The 16,461-nt window shown below is 37.8% G+C and overlaps 1 protein-coding gene across 1 annotated transcript in view; it reads right to left on the bottom strand.

The window, feature by feature from the left end:
* The window catches only part of Ranbp9 (RAN binding protein 9), an 89,563-nt gene that overhangs the window by 36,926 nt on the left and 36,176 nt on the right, over positions 1-16,461 (bottom strand). The window contains exons 3-4 of the mRNA XM_028867724.2: positions 5,137-5,189; positions 3,873-4,040 (exon numbers count right to left, since the gene is read on the bottom strand). Of these exons, the coding sequence (XP_028723557.1) occupies positions 3,873-4,040; positions 5,137-5,189 (221 nt within the window). The remainder of the gene's footprint in view (positions 1-3,872; positions 4,041-5,136; positions 5,190-16,461) is intronic.

Below are 16,461 nucleotides of genomic sequence, written 5' to 3'. Positions count from 1 at the left end.
GAACAAAAGCAAGTATAGTACTTATTTTTAAAACAAAACACAGTTTCTTGACAGGACATAATAGTAATGCATGCCTGTTATCCTAGCATTCAGGAAACTGGGGTACAAGGACCTCAATATGAGGCCAGTCTGGACTACACGCTGAAACCCTACCTCAGAAACAGAACAAAACAAAACAAATCTTGAAGAATGGAGGTTGCTCCTGGATGCCTCAACAGGAATTTCAATACAGCCACGTGCCAAATACAACTGGAACACTGTAATGGCATAAGTATACTGGTATTCTTAACTACAAAGAATACAAAAAAAAAAAAAAAAAAAAAAAAAAACGAGGCCAGTATTTCTGTAGTATCTCACTGTCCTGTTTTAAAACACTGACCTCTCCAGTGACGGTCAATGCAACTGTCTAGTTGCACACTGGAAGCAAGCAGCCACCTTAGCACCAGCATCTCTCCTGTTGGGAAAGGCATCTAAAGCAGAAGAGCATCTAGTACTGGGCTGTACCAACAGCAAAGCCATACAACCATAAGCTATCTACTCTACGTATTAAAATAATCAAGTTAAAAGACATGGGAAATATAAATACACAGGCTGAACAACTCTAAGCTGAAAATCCAAACTCTAAAACCAATGATGCTATTAGTGTCAGATTCTACCTCAACACACCTAATAGATCATATTCAAAATGCAGGCACACCTAAAATAGGTCATAATATTATTTTCATGTTGTGTGTGTCAGGCATATGTGAAACCTGAATGAATTTCCTGTTTACACTTGGGTTCCATCCCAAAGAGATCTCATTTTATATATGTATATATTACACACACATACACATACACACACAGACACACACACCTCCTACAGTCCAAAATCTGAAATGTTTCTCGTCCTAAGCATTCAGATAAAAGATGTGATCTATTTTTTTTAATATAAAAATAATGCTTTGTGGTTGGTAAAGCTCTGTTTTTATGACTCTTACCATAAGTAAACTCTGTTCACCTGTCAAAGGAAAGCAAAGCTGGAAGGTGTTTTGTTTTCATAATTCCATACAAAATATTTTGACTATATTTAGTTTCATTTATAGTGGTTGGGAGCTAAATAGAAAAATTTATACCCAAATCGTCAGAAAATTAAACAATACAGAAAATAAGAGACCATTTTAACAAAACATGACTATCCCATTTTTAACATTTTAATAATGTAGCCTAATTACTTTTCTCAAAGATATGTATTTATAATAAATCTGTCCAAATTTACATTGTTTTACCAAAAATTCTTGTCAATAATTACTCAAGTTTTTGCTCTTTATCAAGAATGCTAATAAAAAAAATCCAAATTAGTTCCAGAGATAACACTTTGGGACATCTGCTAAGTAAGCATCCACAAGCTGTGTGGTTCAGGCCACAAAAAGGTGTCTATAAGGAAGCTGGTACTTACTACCACATAAACTTGACTTTTAACTTCCTGACTTGTCAAGAAGCTTTCTGAAATCTTATCTTCAGCTAACAAATGTTGTTTGGTAAGAAAATATATTACATTTTTTTAAGTTAGTTAAGCTCTATGCTTAAACACCTCTTTTTTTTTTTTTCAAAAGCTCTGCATTTCTCTTTATATAGTAAGCACACGTACATTTTGAAAACTTTGCTTGAGACATAAACACAAATCTGCCAGCTTTATTGTATAGTCCCCTCTGAAGATGCCTGTGGGAAGGGCTTGGGACAGGAGCTGAGTAGTACTGGATCTTCTAGACTTTGGAGTCCAGACCAAAAAAAGCATGAGGACCTTTCCTGTAAGCGGCCAACTAGTTACTACTCTCTGCTTTTCAGGTAACAGAGTCTCTGTCACCACTATTTAACTCTGCCACTACAGTCATGGAGAACATGTAAGTGAAAGGTGTGGCTATGCTCAAGAGCAGCTTTGGCTGTCACTTCTAGAGAAGTGTTCCGTTCACAGGACTAACTTGTTTACCAGCGTCACCTCTGCAGCCCTGGCACCCAGCCTAGAATCTCCAAACAGGTGCCCAGCATCTTGAACTTTTCAGGTATCATTTCAGTTTTCACTGATGAGCTTACTGTGGTTCTAAACACTGAGGTGTTACAGGTACTGTTTTTATAAACTTAGAAATGTTCAGGAAGTTGCCCGAGGTCACATGGCAAAGAAGTCAAAAGTCAAAAACAGTCAAGGCTGACTGAAATGGACTCTAACCACTATTATACCACCTATATGCTCAATATTTATTAGACTTATGCACACCATCAAACATTTCAAATTTACAGAAAATCAGAACGTAATTCCATCATTAGGTACCCTTTTCTTAAGCATCTTACCTTTTAAAATGGCTTTCTTATTCAATGAAAAGGTTTGATTTAAATGTTTGTGAAAATCTAATAGGAAAAAAATCACATCACCTGTGATCTTCCCATCTCCCAAAATAAAATTTCTTCTCTGAAAAGTTTAAAAAATTAGTGTTAAAAAGGCTAATCGTGGTTTTCTAAAAATGTCTTGTTTTGCATTTTTGAGCTGTCAAATCTAAAAGCAGACTTCCCTTAAGTTTAAGATCTTAAACATTTTTAAGCAGCCAGAACAAGACTAGTATCAGTTAATTACTTTGCAAATAATCTTCATGGGTCTTTAACATGATACATGGATGAGAATATAAGACCTTTCTTTGTAGACCTGTAACAACTTTCAAGTCATATAAAAAAGTTTCAGAATTAAAAAAAATTCTAAGTGACAAGATTAAGCTGGACAGAAATGCTGATTTTACACTTGGATTGTGCTGGGGCACTGCAGAAGGCTGCTGCAATGCAAACTGAAATTTAAATTCTCTTCTCTGCAATGTAACCCAAATGTCTATCATTCAAGAAATTCCATTATAGATGAGTAGACTACTTGCAGTCTAACTTTCAAAACACTATTCACAAATAAAACTGTATATGCCCTCTAAGGTTATTTAGTTTTTGCTTCTTTTCACTTGATCCCATTAGAAGTAATATGCTATGAGCATATTAATTTTCCCAATGGTAAAAATGTAAGATTTTAAAAAGTGTTAGTCTTACTACCTTCCATATTTCTTGCAATTTAAACAGAAAAGAAGGCTAGAGAGATGGCTCAGCAATTAAGAACTCTTCCTGCTCTTCCAGAGATCCAAGTTCGGGTCCCAGCACCCACACTGGGCAACTCACAACCACTAGTAACTCCAGTTTCAGTGGATCCCATGCCTTCATCTGGCCTCCTCCAGCACCCACACATACATGGCATTCACTCACACAAACATGTCCATGTGTACACATAAAATAAAAATATTTATTTTTTTAAAGGAAAAAACTACTAATAACTACACACAATGCTAATGAGCATACCCACATTCAGTTAAAGCCTTTAATTTCCTATTATTCTTACAATGTTTCTTTGTTCCATTAACGTATTTTAGCCCATGTCTTTTGTTTCTGTTATATTCTTAATTCGGTCCTGTGCAACAAACGGTCTGAGACACCATCCTTCAGCAATCACCATTAGCATATTTAACCTTTAACTATGTCCATCCTGTTCTTTTACTAAATGTACTGAGCTGTTTACTCCCTTTAATTGTTCGCCCACACTATTCTTAGAACTGAACTTTTTTTTAATTGTACTAGAGAATTAGATAACTAGTAAAGTTTTTTTTCAAGCCAAACCTGGAATTTCTATCACTAGAATGAATGAAATAAGTTAGCTTTTACAGGATATGAATTTTTATCACTTAACACCCATATGGACAGACTAAAAAGGCATCTATCCATTAAACAGAATCACATAATAAATATAACCATCATGCATTAATAAACTAATCACAATATCGGGCCACTGTGCATGCAATACATCTCAGTACCTAAACTATGTCCATTCTTCGTGTAAAAGCAGGTATTGTTGATAAGATTAACACAACATCCAATGACATCACCAGTTGTAAAAGTTGGTCCATACGGTTGTCCAGTTCCAGAAGAACAAAACGAATGTCCATCATCCCCATGGTAACCATATGAATGTTTATCCCAACCTAGGGAGATAGGTTCAGTATATTTACAATGAAGAACAAAGCTCCTGAGCAGTCACTTATTCACTGATGTTGTAAGATAAGCCAGAACAGTACAACAGATAATATACGAATAAAATCTCCAAATGTATATCTACATTCTCAATAACTATACTATATAGTGATTTCAGCATTAAAATGTTGTCTAAAACATTAAGGAAAATAAACTCACCACCCACAACACTAAAAAGAAGTACTGAAGAGAAAGGATTCCTACCAGGAACATGAACATAAACACAGCAGGGAATGTTTTTCCATGCATTACTTCTTTAGCTAATATAACAAAGGAATTTTACTTTAATATGAATAACACACATATACTTTAATGTAAAATAGACTATAATTTTCATTTACCACAAATTTCTCCAGGCTGTGATCCATATATAAAAGTCATGTAATTTGTGATCTCTTTACACACTCAACTACACACATTCTTATTTATTACAACACCTAACTTAAACCCTCTTAACTTTTAGCAAAAATGCACAATGAAAGCACATCAAATTACACAAGAATATAATTAGATGGCAGTGGTACTGGCTTGGTATGTTCCTGTTTCAGTGTATTTCCTGTAGTTCTGCATAGGTCAGTTTGCATTTTACATAAAAAAGATTTCCTCTACTACTGACTTTTAACATCAGGAGACAGAATCGATTCCTTCTGCTAACCAGTTCTCATACAGCATTCCACATCGCCCACAACTGCTGAGCTCACTTCTGTCAACTGTCTATACTCTCACAAGGTCATACAACTAATATGGGTTAAAGGCTGGGATGTGACTGGTGACAATAGAACCAGTCACATTAAAATGTCCCAAGTGGCTGATGCAAGTTAAAAAGGACAAAACATTAACAGAAAAAAAAGCATGGGTATTATGCTATGTTAAGTTCTGCAGAAGAACATGAAATTTAAATACACATTCCACTTAGAATTCATAACATAAGTGATCGATTTTTTTAAAAAAATCAGTATCTTTTAGCTATTTCAATTACTTTGAAATTTTAGCCAGAAATGTCAGTCCTAAGACTCTAACAATACTGTAATTCACTTGCAAGTGTACCTGGTAGTCTATTCATGTTCACACCTTGAGCAGAAAGACCAATTCCCATGTAGCTGTTGGAGAACAAAGGAAAGGAAATGCAGGTTATTACAGTCAGGTATGGACCAATCACTAAACACTCTAAAACATAATCAGAACCAAGCACAAACTGAAGCTCCTAAGGTAGCAATGGAAATATTATTACAATATATTCCATAGCAACAAAGAACATTATCAACCAACAATAAAACCTAGATTCTCAGCAAACTACAGCAATCCCTCATAAACATATTAAAAACAGTCATAAGGGCTGGAGATGGATGGCTCAGGAGGTGAGATGACCCCATGGCCAAGCTTGGTAACCTGAGTTCAATCTTCAGGACCCATGAAGGAGAAGGAGAAAACTGCCTTTCCGAAGTTGTCCTCTGACCTCCATACACACAAAGTGCCAATACTACATTCTAAGTGCCAACAGGAAATCTGAAAGATTTCAAATAACTTCATGATATAACCTTAGGGCTTTGGGAAAACCTACCATCAGTAGAAGGAAAGAAATAATTAATTATAATAAAATTAATGAATTAGAAACTAATAATACACATTATTAATGACACCAAGTTACTTCTTTGAAAAGATTAAGATCTGTTAACCCTTTGCCAAATTAACAAAAAAGGGCCCAGTTTTAAAAATTTTAAAAAGGAAGTCTTTAAAACATATACCAATATAGTTCAGAAAATTACAAAGACAAACCTTAAAAACTAAATTAGAAAATTTAAAGAAATGGAATAATTTCTTCTACACATGTATGACCTATCAAAATTAAACCAAAAGGAGATGAATATTTCCAACAGATCTATAAGAAGTAGTGTGACAGAAAAGCAATTTAGAAACAGTGAGATGTCTCATCAGGTAAAGCTGCTGGGACTCACACAAAGGAATAAGGAGCTAACTCCCCACAAACTGTTCTGTCCATTACACACCACTCCTATAATTAAATGTCACAATTTCTTAGTTAAAAAAAAAATCTCCTAACTAATCAAAGTCCAAGTCCAAATAAACTGACTCCTGGATTCTGTAGGAACTTCAGAAACAAAACACCAAAGTATCCCAAATGTTTCCATAAAATAAAAAGGGACAGAACACTACCAAATTATTTTTATAAAGCCAGTATTAATTCTGACACCAGTACCAGATAAAGACATTAAAAACAAAATAGAACTATAGGCCAATCTCTCTGATGGATATATGTGGTGGTTTGAAGAAGAATGACCCCAATAGGCTCATACAGAATGCTTAGTCACCAGGGAGTGGAACTCTTTGAAAGGACTAGAAGGATTTGAAGTAAGGCCTTGTTGGCAGGTTTGTCACTGAGGATGGATGGGCTTTGAGATTTCAAAAGCCTATGCCAGGCCCAGTCTTGCCTCTGCTTGCCTGCTTGTGGATCAGGATATTAAACTCTCAGCTACTCCTCCAGCACCATGTGTGCCACCATACTCCTGCCATGATGATAATGGACCAACTTCCAAGACTGAAAGCAAATGCTTTCTAAGAGTTGCCTTGGTCATGGCACAGTTCACAGTAACAGAACAATAAGAAAACAAAGATACACAAAAGGGGAGGGAGGGATGGGAGAAAAAACCAACTCAGCAAAATATTTGCAAACTGAATTGAGAAACACTGATCGAGATTATCATCATGATCAAGATGGTAATTCCAGAGACATTGGGACTATATAAATGGACAAGGACAGAAATCACATGATCATCCCAAAAAATACAGAAAAGGCTTTTGAAAGTACTGTTTCATGATAAAAGTCTTGAAGAAACAGAGTATAAAGAATGTAATTCCACATACTGAACACTATGTATGATAAACCTACAGACATTACACTAAATGGGGAAGACAAAAGCATTTCCACTAAAACCAAGAGCAAGACAAAGCTATCCTCTTCTCAACTCACTCTTTTGTTGTTGTTGTTTTGTTTGTCTGTTTGTTTTGAGACAGGGTTTCTCTGTGTAGTTTTGTGCCTTTCCTGGAACTCACTTTGTAGACCAGGCTGGCCTCGAACTCACAGAGATCCGCCTGCCTCTGCCTCCTGAGTGTTGGGATTAAAGGCGTGCTCCACCACCACCACCCGGCTTCAACTCACTCTTTTTTTTTGGGGGGGGGGGTTCGAGACAGGGTTTCTCTGTGTAGCTTTTGTGCCTTTCCTGGGACTCACTTGGTAGCCCAGGCTGGCCTCGAACTCAGAGATCCACCTGGCTCTGCCTCCTGAGTGCTGGGATTAAAGGCGTGCGCCACCACCGCCCAGCTCAACTCACTCTTAATAAGGTACTGGGAGTCTTAGCTAGAGAGTAAGACAAAAATTACACAAAATGGACACAGATAAGGAAGAAGTCACTCCTGACTTGCAGAGTGTATGATTCTAAATATAAGAGACCCTAAAGCCTCCTCCAGAAAATTCTTAGAACTGACAACTCTGGAAAGTTGGCAGGATACAAAATTAACATACAAAACTAAGTAGCCTTCCTATATACCAAGGAAGCTATCAAGGAAAGAATCCCACTCACAGCCAAGGTGAATACACACACACACACACACACACACACACACACACACACACACACACACACACACCTACCTTGAAAAAAAGACTAACCAAAGAGCTCTAGTCATTTATGTTTCTGCATCTGTGTGTGTGCAGGTAGATGTTAAAAGACAACACCTACGAGTTGGCTCTCTAATAATGAACTCAGGTATTCAGGCTTGTCAGCAAGCACCCTTACTTGATGAGCCATTTCAGCAACCCAGGAAACTTTCAAACATTCAAAACTGAAAACATGAGAAGATAGAACGACTTTCCATACTCATGGACTGAAATAATTCTGTAAAATGACTCTCCTAATCAAAATAATCTAGAGATTCAATGCAAATCCCATCAAAATTCCAATGCTACTCTTCATAGAAATTGAAAAAAAAAAATCTATCTTAAATTTCATTCAAAAATTCAAAGGATTTCACTCAAGGGCTGGAGATGGCTCTGCAGTTAAAGAGCACTGGGAGGATCCAGGTTCAATTCCCAACACTTGTATAGTATCTCCAGTTCTAGGGGATCCTATGCCCTCTTCTGGCCTCCATGGGCACCAGGCAAGCATGTGGTACAGACAATGCTGACAAAACAACATTAAAAAGACCTCACTCAGGGTGGTGCTTCGTTATTTTCCACTGACTGGGTCTAGCACTGCTTAGACAGTGGAGCATACCTATGAGGGATTTCGGGTGGGACTGTGCCATCGGCTGGGGTCCTAGACTGAATAAAAACAAGAAAGAGAACTGAGTATTCATTTATCTTTGTCTGTTTCCTAACTGTGAATGCAATTTCAGCAGGTACCTCCAGTTCCTGCTGCCATGACTTCACCAGGAGAGGGCTATAACCTTGAACTCAGAACCAAAACAAATCCTCCCTTCCCAAAGCTGCTTTTGCCAGGTATTTTGTCCTAGCAAAGTGTAAAGTCATTCAGACCGACATTCAAACAATCCTGAGTGAAAGTAATGCTGGTGCTCTCACTGCAGCTAATTTTAACTTACAGACAGCGCCTTAGGAAAGCAGCGGCATGGTACTAGTAAGACAGCAGCAGCAACAACAACACACACATCACAGCCATAGGTGGGGGATCCGGCTACAAAGTCATGCAGCTACAGCCACCTGGGTTTTGTTGTGTCTGTCTTTACAAAGATGCCAAAAATACCAAAGCACAAAAGACAGCCTCTTTAACAAATGGCCTTAGTAAATTGGATGTCTACACGAAGAGGAGTGAAACTAAATGCTTATTCTCACTATGCACAAAAATCAACCCCAACTATATCAAAGACCTTAACACAAGACCTGAAACTCTGCACCTGCTTAAGGAAAAAAAACTAGATAAAATACTTCAAGACACTAGCTAAGGCAAGGACTTTCCAAATAGAACTCCAGTCACCTGGAAACTAATGCCAGCAAAACAAATGGACCTCATGAAACTTAAAAAAAAAAGTCTCCACACAGCAAAGAAAACAGTTAATTGAGCAATCTACATAATGAATCATTGCCAGCTATAATCCAATAGATTAAATAACTGGACTATATAAAGACTAAAATCACAATAAGTCAAGCAACCAAAACAAAATGTGCTATGTAAGTGAACACAGTTGTCAAAAGAAATACAAAGCACCAATAAATACTTACAAAGTGTTTAAAGTTCTTAGCCATGAGGGAAATGCAAATCAAACTACTCTTGAGAGTCTATTTTCAGTCAGAATGTTTACTGAAGGCAAGTGATGCTGCCTTCATCTCCGTTTTTCCAGACAGGGTCTCTCACTGAACTTAGAGGATGCCATTTTAACTAGAGTGGTTGGACAGTGAACCCAGGATCCACCTTTACCAGAACCCTACCACAAGGAGTGACAGACAAAAGCCACCATATCTAGGTGGGGATCTCAAGCAGGCCTTCCTTCACGCTTGGAGAGTCTGAATTTCCCCCACTGCACTATTATCTCAACAGCCTGGGAAACATTTTCTTCAGTGATACAGCATAACTGCTGCACTGATAACTGATGATAGTTGTGGGCAATATCATATTATCTCTAGGCAGGAGGTCCTGAGCTATGTAAGAAAGCCAGCTAAACATGAGCTTGAAATACTGAGCCAGCATGCAGTTCCTTCATGGCCCCTGCTCTTACTTCTCTCAATGATACTGTGGTCTGGAAGTGTAAACCAAATAAACTCTTCTCTCCTTAAGTTGCTTTTGGTCCGAGTATTTTTATCAGACAACAAATTAGAACACCTATCTTTAATAGTTAACTTCAATTATGTATTTCTTTTGTGGAGATTATTTTGTTCTACATTTTATAAATTAGCAGCCTTGAGTCCCTTGTTTAGATTTTTATCAGTTTGCTCAGTTTTAGAAAATTGTCATATAGAAACCCCAAGGTGGGGGCTGAAGAGATGGCTCAGCAGTTAAGAGCACTAGCTCCTCTTCCAGAGGACCCAGTTCAGTTCCTAGTATCCACATGGCAGCTCACAACTGTCTGTAACTCCAGTTCGTAGGGATCTGACACACCTTCACACCAATAAAATAAAGTTAAATTATTAAAACAAACAAAAACAAAACAAAAAAACAAATCAATGCTGAAAAACAAAAAACATCAAGGTGTGTATTTTTAGTATAATCTTATTAATAATTTCAAATATTTTGCACGAATTTGACATCTTATCCAAAAAAGAATTCATATCCCATTTGGGGGGATTCTGAAGTTTCACTCCTTTTAGAAACGTTATTTTGTGTTATTTACTATTTCACCCATAAGTTCCTCTATATTTGTTTTGAAAAACTATAATCCTAAATGGCTGTTTTAGAGAGATGAAAAGATTTCAGCAGTATAGATTATATAAGTTTCATCAGAACACATTCATTTGTGTTTAATTATTTGAAATATTGGCCTTATTCTTTCTTGTCTTGCTCCACCCCACTGATCTCCTTCCTCTCCCCAACTAAGTCATTTTCTACTCTTGTTCTTTTTTTTTTTTTTTAAGATGACCCACTGAATTTAAAAGCTTGCTGTAATCAAGACACTCCCACAGACCTAATCACAGGTCAATCTGATTTAGGAAATTCTAGATGACTCTAGGCTTTATCAAGCTGACAATAAAGACTTTCTAGGACAATACACAATTTTCAAAAGCTTATAAACACCAACAGAAGCTGGGAAGGTTTAAAACAAGTAAATATAATACACCTCCTAAATGAAAAACTAAAACAGCAAACTGAATCCAATTTGTAAAAAGTCCAAGTTGACTACAACTGTATCATGACTTAAAATGTCATTTGATAATGTTCAGCCACCATTCCTCACAAAACATCCAGTAAAGTAATAAAAGGAAATTAAATATAATACTCTGTTTTCCTCAACTCCAATACAACCCCCACACAAAACAATAGCCGAGAACCACAGTGAAGTAATTTCCATTACAAACAGGAGCAATGAGCAACTTGTAACAGTTCAACATTGTTTTGGAGATCTTAGAAAGCCTAATATAAAACAAAAAATAACCAGGAAAACACTAAAAGACATGTATTCACTTGTAATTGGTATAATTATATACATACAAAACCACAGAAACTATTCAAAGAATTTAAAATTAGCTAGGTATTTTAGAAGAGTAACTGGATATTAAAGAAATCAATTTTAACTGACTTCCAGCAATAGTCAGTTGAGAACAGGAGTAATGTATTAATCACAAAAACTACACAATATTAAAAAAGTTTTGTGGCAAAGCTCAAAAAACAATGTAGCAAATCTCTAGGCACAACACATATCTAGATAACTTGATAACATATAAATATTTTTCTAAAACAGCGATCCTCAATCTTCCTAATGCTGTGACCCTTTAATACACTTCCTCATGTTGTGGTGACCTCTAACCATATAATTATTTTTGTTGCTACCTCATAATTGCTACTTCATACTTCTTCATGACTCATAATGTAAATATCTGTGTTTTCCAATGGTCTTCCCTGTAACAGGGCCGTTCAACCCCCAAAGATCATTCAACCCACTGTTCTTCATGTACACATAGTACATTTCAAGGCACATTCCAATCCAATTTCTTAATCCAGAAGAAAATGATTTTAAAGTTTACATATACAAAGATAGAATTCCAAGAAAGTCGAAGCTTAGGTAAATAGAAGCCCATTCCCTGCTAATAACTTTTAGTTAACGAACATTCCCAAGAATATTACTAGTAAGAGCTTGCTGTGAGTGAGGCCAGGGTGACAAGACAGGAAGAAACAATTGGAGGCTGGCTGCAAATTGGTAAGAAAGCCCACACACCCTGTGCTGTTTCCAGATTGCAGTCCCAGGCCAAGCTCACAGGAGAAAACAGGTTGTGACTGTGTGTACTCCCTTCAGGTGCCTACGGAGTTTCTTATAGAACAACAGGGACATCCTGATTTGCTCTCAACAAACACTATGACCTAAACCAACTTGAGGCAGAAAGGGTTTATTTCATATTACACGTCGGGGAATACTCCATCACAAAGGAAAGCTGGGGCAGGAACTAAAGCCAGAAGCCATGGAGAAATAAATGCTGACCTGGCTCTCCCACAGCTTGCTCAATCTGCTTTCTTATACACCCCAAGACCACCTGCTCAGGGGTGGGATCATCCCCAGTGGGAGTGGACTAGGTAGTCCCTTTCACATCAATATTAATTAGTTAATAATAATAATTGCCTATGAGCCAACTGATGGTGGCAATTTCTCGTTAAGGCTCCTTCTTTCCAAGTACCTCTAGTTCCCAAACTAGTCAGTCACCACAAGTGCCTTTGCCAAGCCTACTGCATAATGACAGAGATTGGAGCACACCTCTCTACCACCTGTTAACTGAGCTTATTAGATACCATGGTCTGGGTAGAAGGCAAAAGAGAACGAGGGAAATTCTGGACAAGGATCTAGACCAGTTATTAGATCAGTGACCAAATGAGGAATGCTCCTCCAATTATCCTAAGGCAGACCTAGAAACTCCAAAAGGAACTCTAGATCAGTGGCTCTCAATCTGGGGGTCGTGACCCATTTGGGGGTTGAATGACCCTTTCACAGGGGCTATATGTCAGATATTTACATTATGATTCATAACAGTAAGAAATTACAGTTATGAAGTAGCAACAAAATAATTTTATGGTTGGGGGCCACCAAGACATGAGGAACTGTTTTAAAGTATAACTGTATATATAACTTGAGAACCACTGGTTTAGACTGGGGTTGGAACAAGCATAAACTGTAATCAAATAAAAATTAAAAAATCAGAATGCTAATCTACACAGAAAATAGATGAAAAAAATGAATATTTAAACTTCCTCATCAAAATGGGGTTGTAAAATTCTAAAACATAAAACAAAATTAACAGCACCATGAATTCTGGGTGATGCAACTCAATGAATAGCAGCGTTTACTTATTGACCATTAGTGTGGGGTGAGAGGGTGTGTGTGTATAGGTCAGAGGAAAACCTCACACAACTGGCCCTCTCCTCCCACTGAAGTGGCAACTCAAGCTGCCAATCATGCACATGTGCTTTTTACCCACTGACCTATGACCCACCTCATGAACCTGGCAGCACCTTATTTTGTTAGCAAATAGGTATTTTCATATAAAAGGAGAATCATAATCACTTTAGAAAGAGAGAGGTGGGAGGGGGAGAGGGGAGGGAGGGAGGGAGGGAGGGAGGGAGGGAGGGAGGGAGGGAGGGAGGGAGGGAGGGAAGGAAGGAAGGAAGGAAGGAAGGAAGGAAGGAAGGAAGGAAGGAAGGAGCGAGCAAACAGTGGACCATCACTCTCTGTTGAGATCATTTATTTAGTAATTTTCCAGAATTGAAAAGTGTATTGTTGAATTAAAAATGTATACCATTTAAGAAGGTTAATGGGCTGGAGAGATGGCTCAGAGGTTAAGAGGTCCTGAGTTCAATTCCCAGCAACCACATGGTGGCTCACAACCATCTACAATGAGATCTGGTTCCCTCTTCTGGCCTGCAGGCATACAGGCAGGCAGAACACCAAATACATAAAAAAAAAAAAAAAAAAAAAAAAAAAAAAGGTTAAACATTAATTTACATTTAGGATACATTGCGAAAATCAATGAAAGACACAATGTAAAAAATGTAAAAAGCTACCAGGGAAGAGAGGCACCAGCCAACAAGTGACACTTGTCACTGGCCATCCATCCTCAACAACCAATGACAAAAGCTCATGGTGGAGCCAGGTCAAAGTACTGACGGTAATAACTGCCAGCCTCAAACTTAACGCCCAAGGAAAGCAGTAAGAAGGAGGAAGAGGTATATCAAGGTATTTAAAAACTAGTCATTTACTACCCACAGACTCTTACCAAAGAATGTTTTAAGGCTGTATTTCAGCAGAAACAGATGAATGCATGGGCCAAAGCAACCATCGGCACAGAAAAGAACAAAACACATCCCTAAAATGGTCAGAAACTAAATGTTATTGAGATTTTAAATTCACAGTTTCCCAGCTATAACTAACAATGACTTGAAAATATGATCTGATCCACCTTCAAGAGACAACCACCTGGATGTTGAGAATCAGCACACACAGAAATCAAAGCAGTTGTTAAGGTGCTCAGGATGAAAAGGAAGAAGATAGCTTGTTTTAAAGGAAAGCCAGGAAGTCTCAGGAAGAAAAAAAAAATGAACAGGAACTGGGAGGCCTGAGTGTTTCTGTTTTCTCCTATTTGAAAGGTACTTCCCAGGGGGGTGTTATGAGTGAGGTCTGGCCTTTGGGGAGTTGATTAGATCATAAAAGCTCTCCCTTTAGGAATGGGATTAGGGCCTGTAAAACCCATGCCCCAGGGACAGAGTTACCCTGACCAAATGAGGACACACAGCACTATCTATAAAGTAAAGAACTCTCACCAGAGACCAAATCTGCTGATGCCCTGGTCTCTGTCTCCTCAGTATCCATAATTTTAAGTAATAAATATATGCTTTTACAAATTAAATTACCCAGTGTAAGTTTATTATAGCAGCCTGAACAGACTAAAATTAACTAAATCCTGGAAATCCTAGAGCCAAAAATAACTTGAGTATTTCCCGATATGCTTAATAGCAGATTAAAGATGGAGATGTAAGAAAAACTGACCAGAGACCTGAAAATGAGTGGGCAGATGTCCCTGGATTAGTATCAACACTTCTAACACACATGGAACTCAGAGCACCAAGGAGAAATGAATGCAGCAGAAAAAATAGTTCACAACAATCTCCCAAACTTGGAAAGACAAAAAATTGTAGATTCAAAGAAAATAAGCTTTTAAATAAGTTAAACACAAAGAAAGCCATAAGGTGGTGGTGGGGAAAATCACTATTGTTCTCACTGCAAATATCCACAGGTATGAACGCCATTTTGCACTATTAGTCATCACGACAATGCGAATTACACCTGCAGTGAGATGCCGACGATGCAGAACCCAGTTACTGTTTATGACAGACAAAGCCATATGAAGGCACTCTGCTGTACCCACCGTACTACCTGACATTCCACCAGGAGAGACACAGACATATGTCGCCTATTTGACCACAACACATGTGTCAAGCTGACAAAGCCAACCACTGCAGCTAAAGATATGCTTGTGACAGTTATTATCAGTTATTACTTATTTTGAAAAACATCAAAAAAGAGGAATCAAAGGATGGACTGGGAAATGGGATGTGAAATAAAGCAATTACCATCACTTCTATACTTTGATAAGCGTTCTTAATCACACTATAGAAAATTGCACAATAAAAACTAAAGGGCTGGGACTGAAGAGAAACCCCAGTACTTCAGAGCACTGGATGCTCTTCCAGAGGACCTGGGTTCAATGCCCAGCACCTGCAGTTTACAATTGATCTATAACTCCATTTCCATGGGATCCAACACTTCTGGCCTCTGCAAGTACCGCATGCAAGTACTGCATGCACATGGTACACAAACACAAACGTAGGCAAAACACCCATATATATAAAATAAAAACAAAAACATTTTTAAAAGGGCCTACAGGAAAAAAAGGGATATGGCATGCAAAACCTTTGTCATATGTTTAAAAAAATGACTTTCCATGTGTTAAAATTATAAAATACAATAAATTAAGACTTTATCTTGAAAACAGCCTGATGTTTAGGTGAGAAGCAAGTGTCACAGGGTGTGGTGGTTTGAATGAAAATGGCACCCATAGGCTCACAAGGAGTGGTACTATTAGGAGGTGTGGCCTTGTTGGGGAAAGTGTGTCACTGGACTTTGAGGTTTCAAATGCTCCAGCTAGGCCCATTGTGTGTCTCTTTCCCTGCTGCTTGCCTATCCAGATGTAGAACTGTGTTCCTTCTCCAAAACCACGTCTGCCTGTGTGCTGCCATGGTCCACCAAGATGATAATGGACTAAACTTTTGAACTGCAAGCCATCCCCAATTTAATGTTTTCCTTTATAAGAGTTGCCATAGTCAAGGTGTCTCTTCACAGCAATAGAAACCCTGACTAAGATACAAGACCACAGCTTAAAGTTACTGTCAAGTGATGGGAGGAAAGTTATCTGGCAGATGGAAGTTTGCAAGCACAAGCTGGGTTTGGCTCACAGCACACAGACACCTGAACAGTCGATAAATGTTCAAGGGGTTGTGTAGTAGAAAAGGCTCAAACTCAATGAGAGTAAAATTTGCTTACCTACACGAGCAAGAAATGTATTGTGGTACTACATGTTTATAAAAATTAAGCCATGAAGATTTCTTCAGATCAATGTTTCAAGACAGAAAATTTCAAATTATTAATTCC

This window comes from Peromyscus leucopus, chromosome 5 (genome assembly GCF_004664715.2).
Source record: "Peromyscus leucopus breed LL Stock chromosome 5, UCI_PerLeu_2.1, whole genome shotgun sequence".
Lineage (NCBI taxonomy): Eukaryota > Metazoa > Chordata > Mammalia > Rodentia > Cricetidae > Peromyscus > Peromyscus leucopus.
This window is presented reverse-complemented; position numbering and strand designations above follow the sequence as displayed.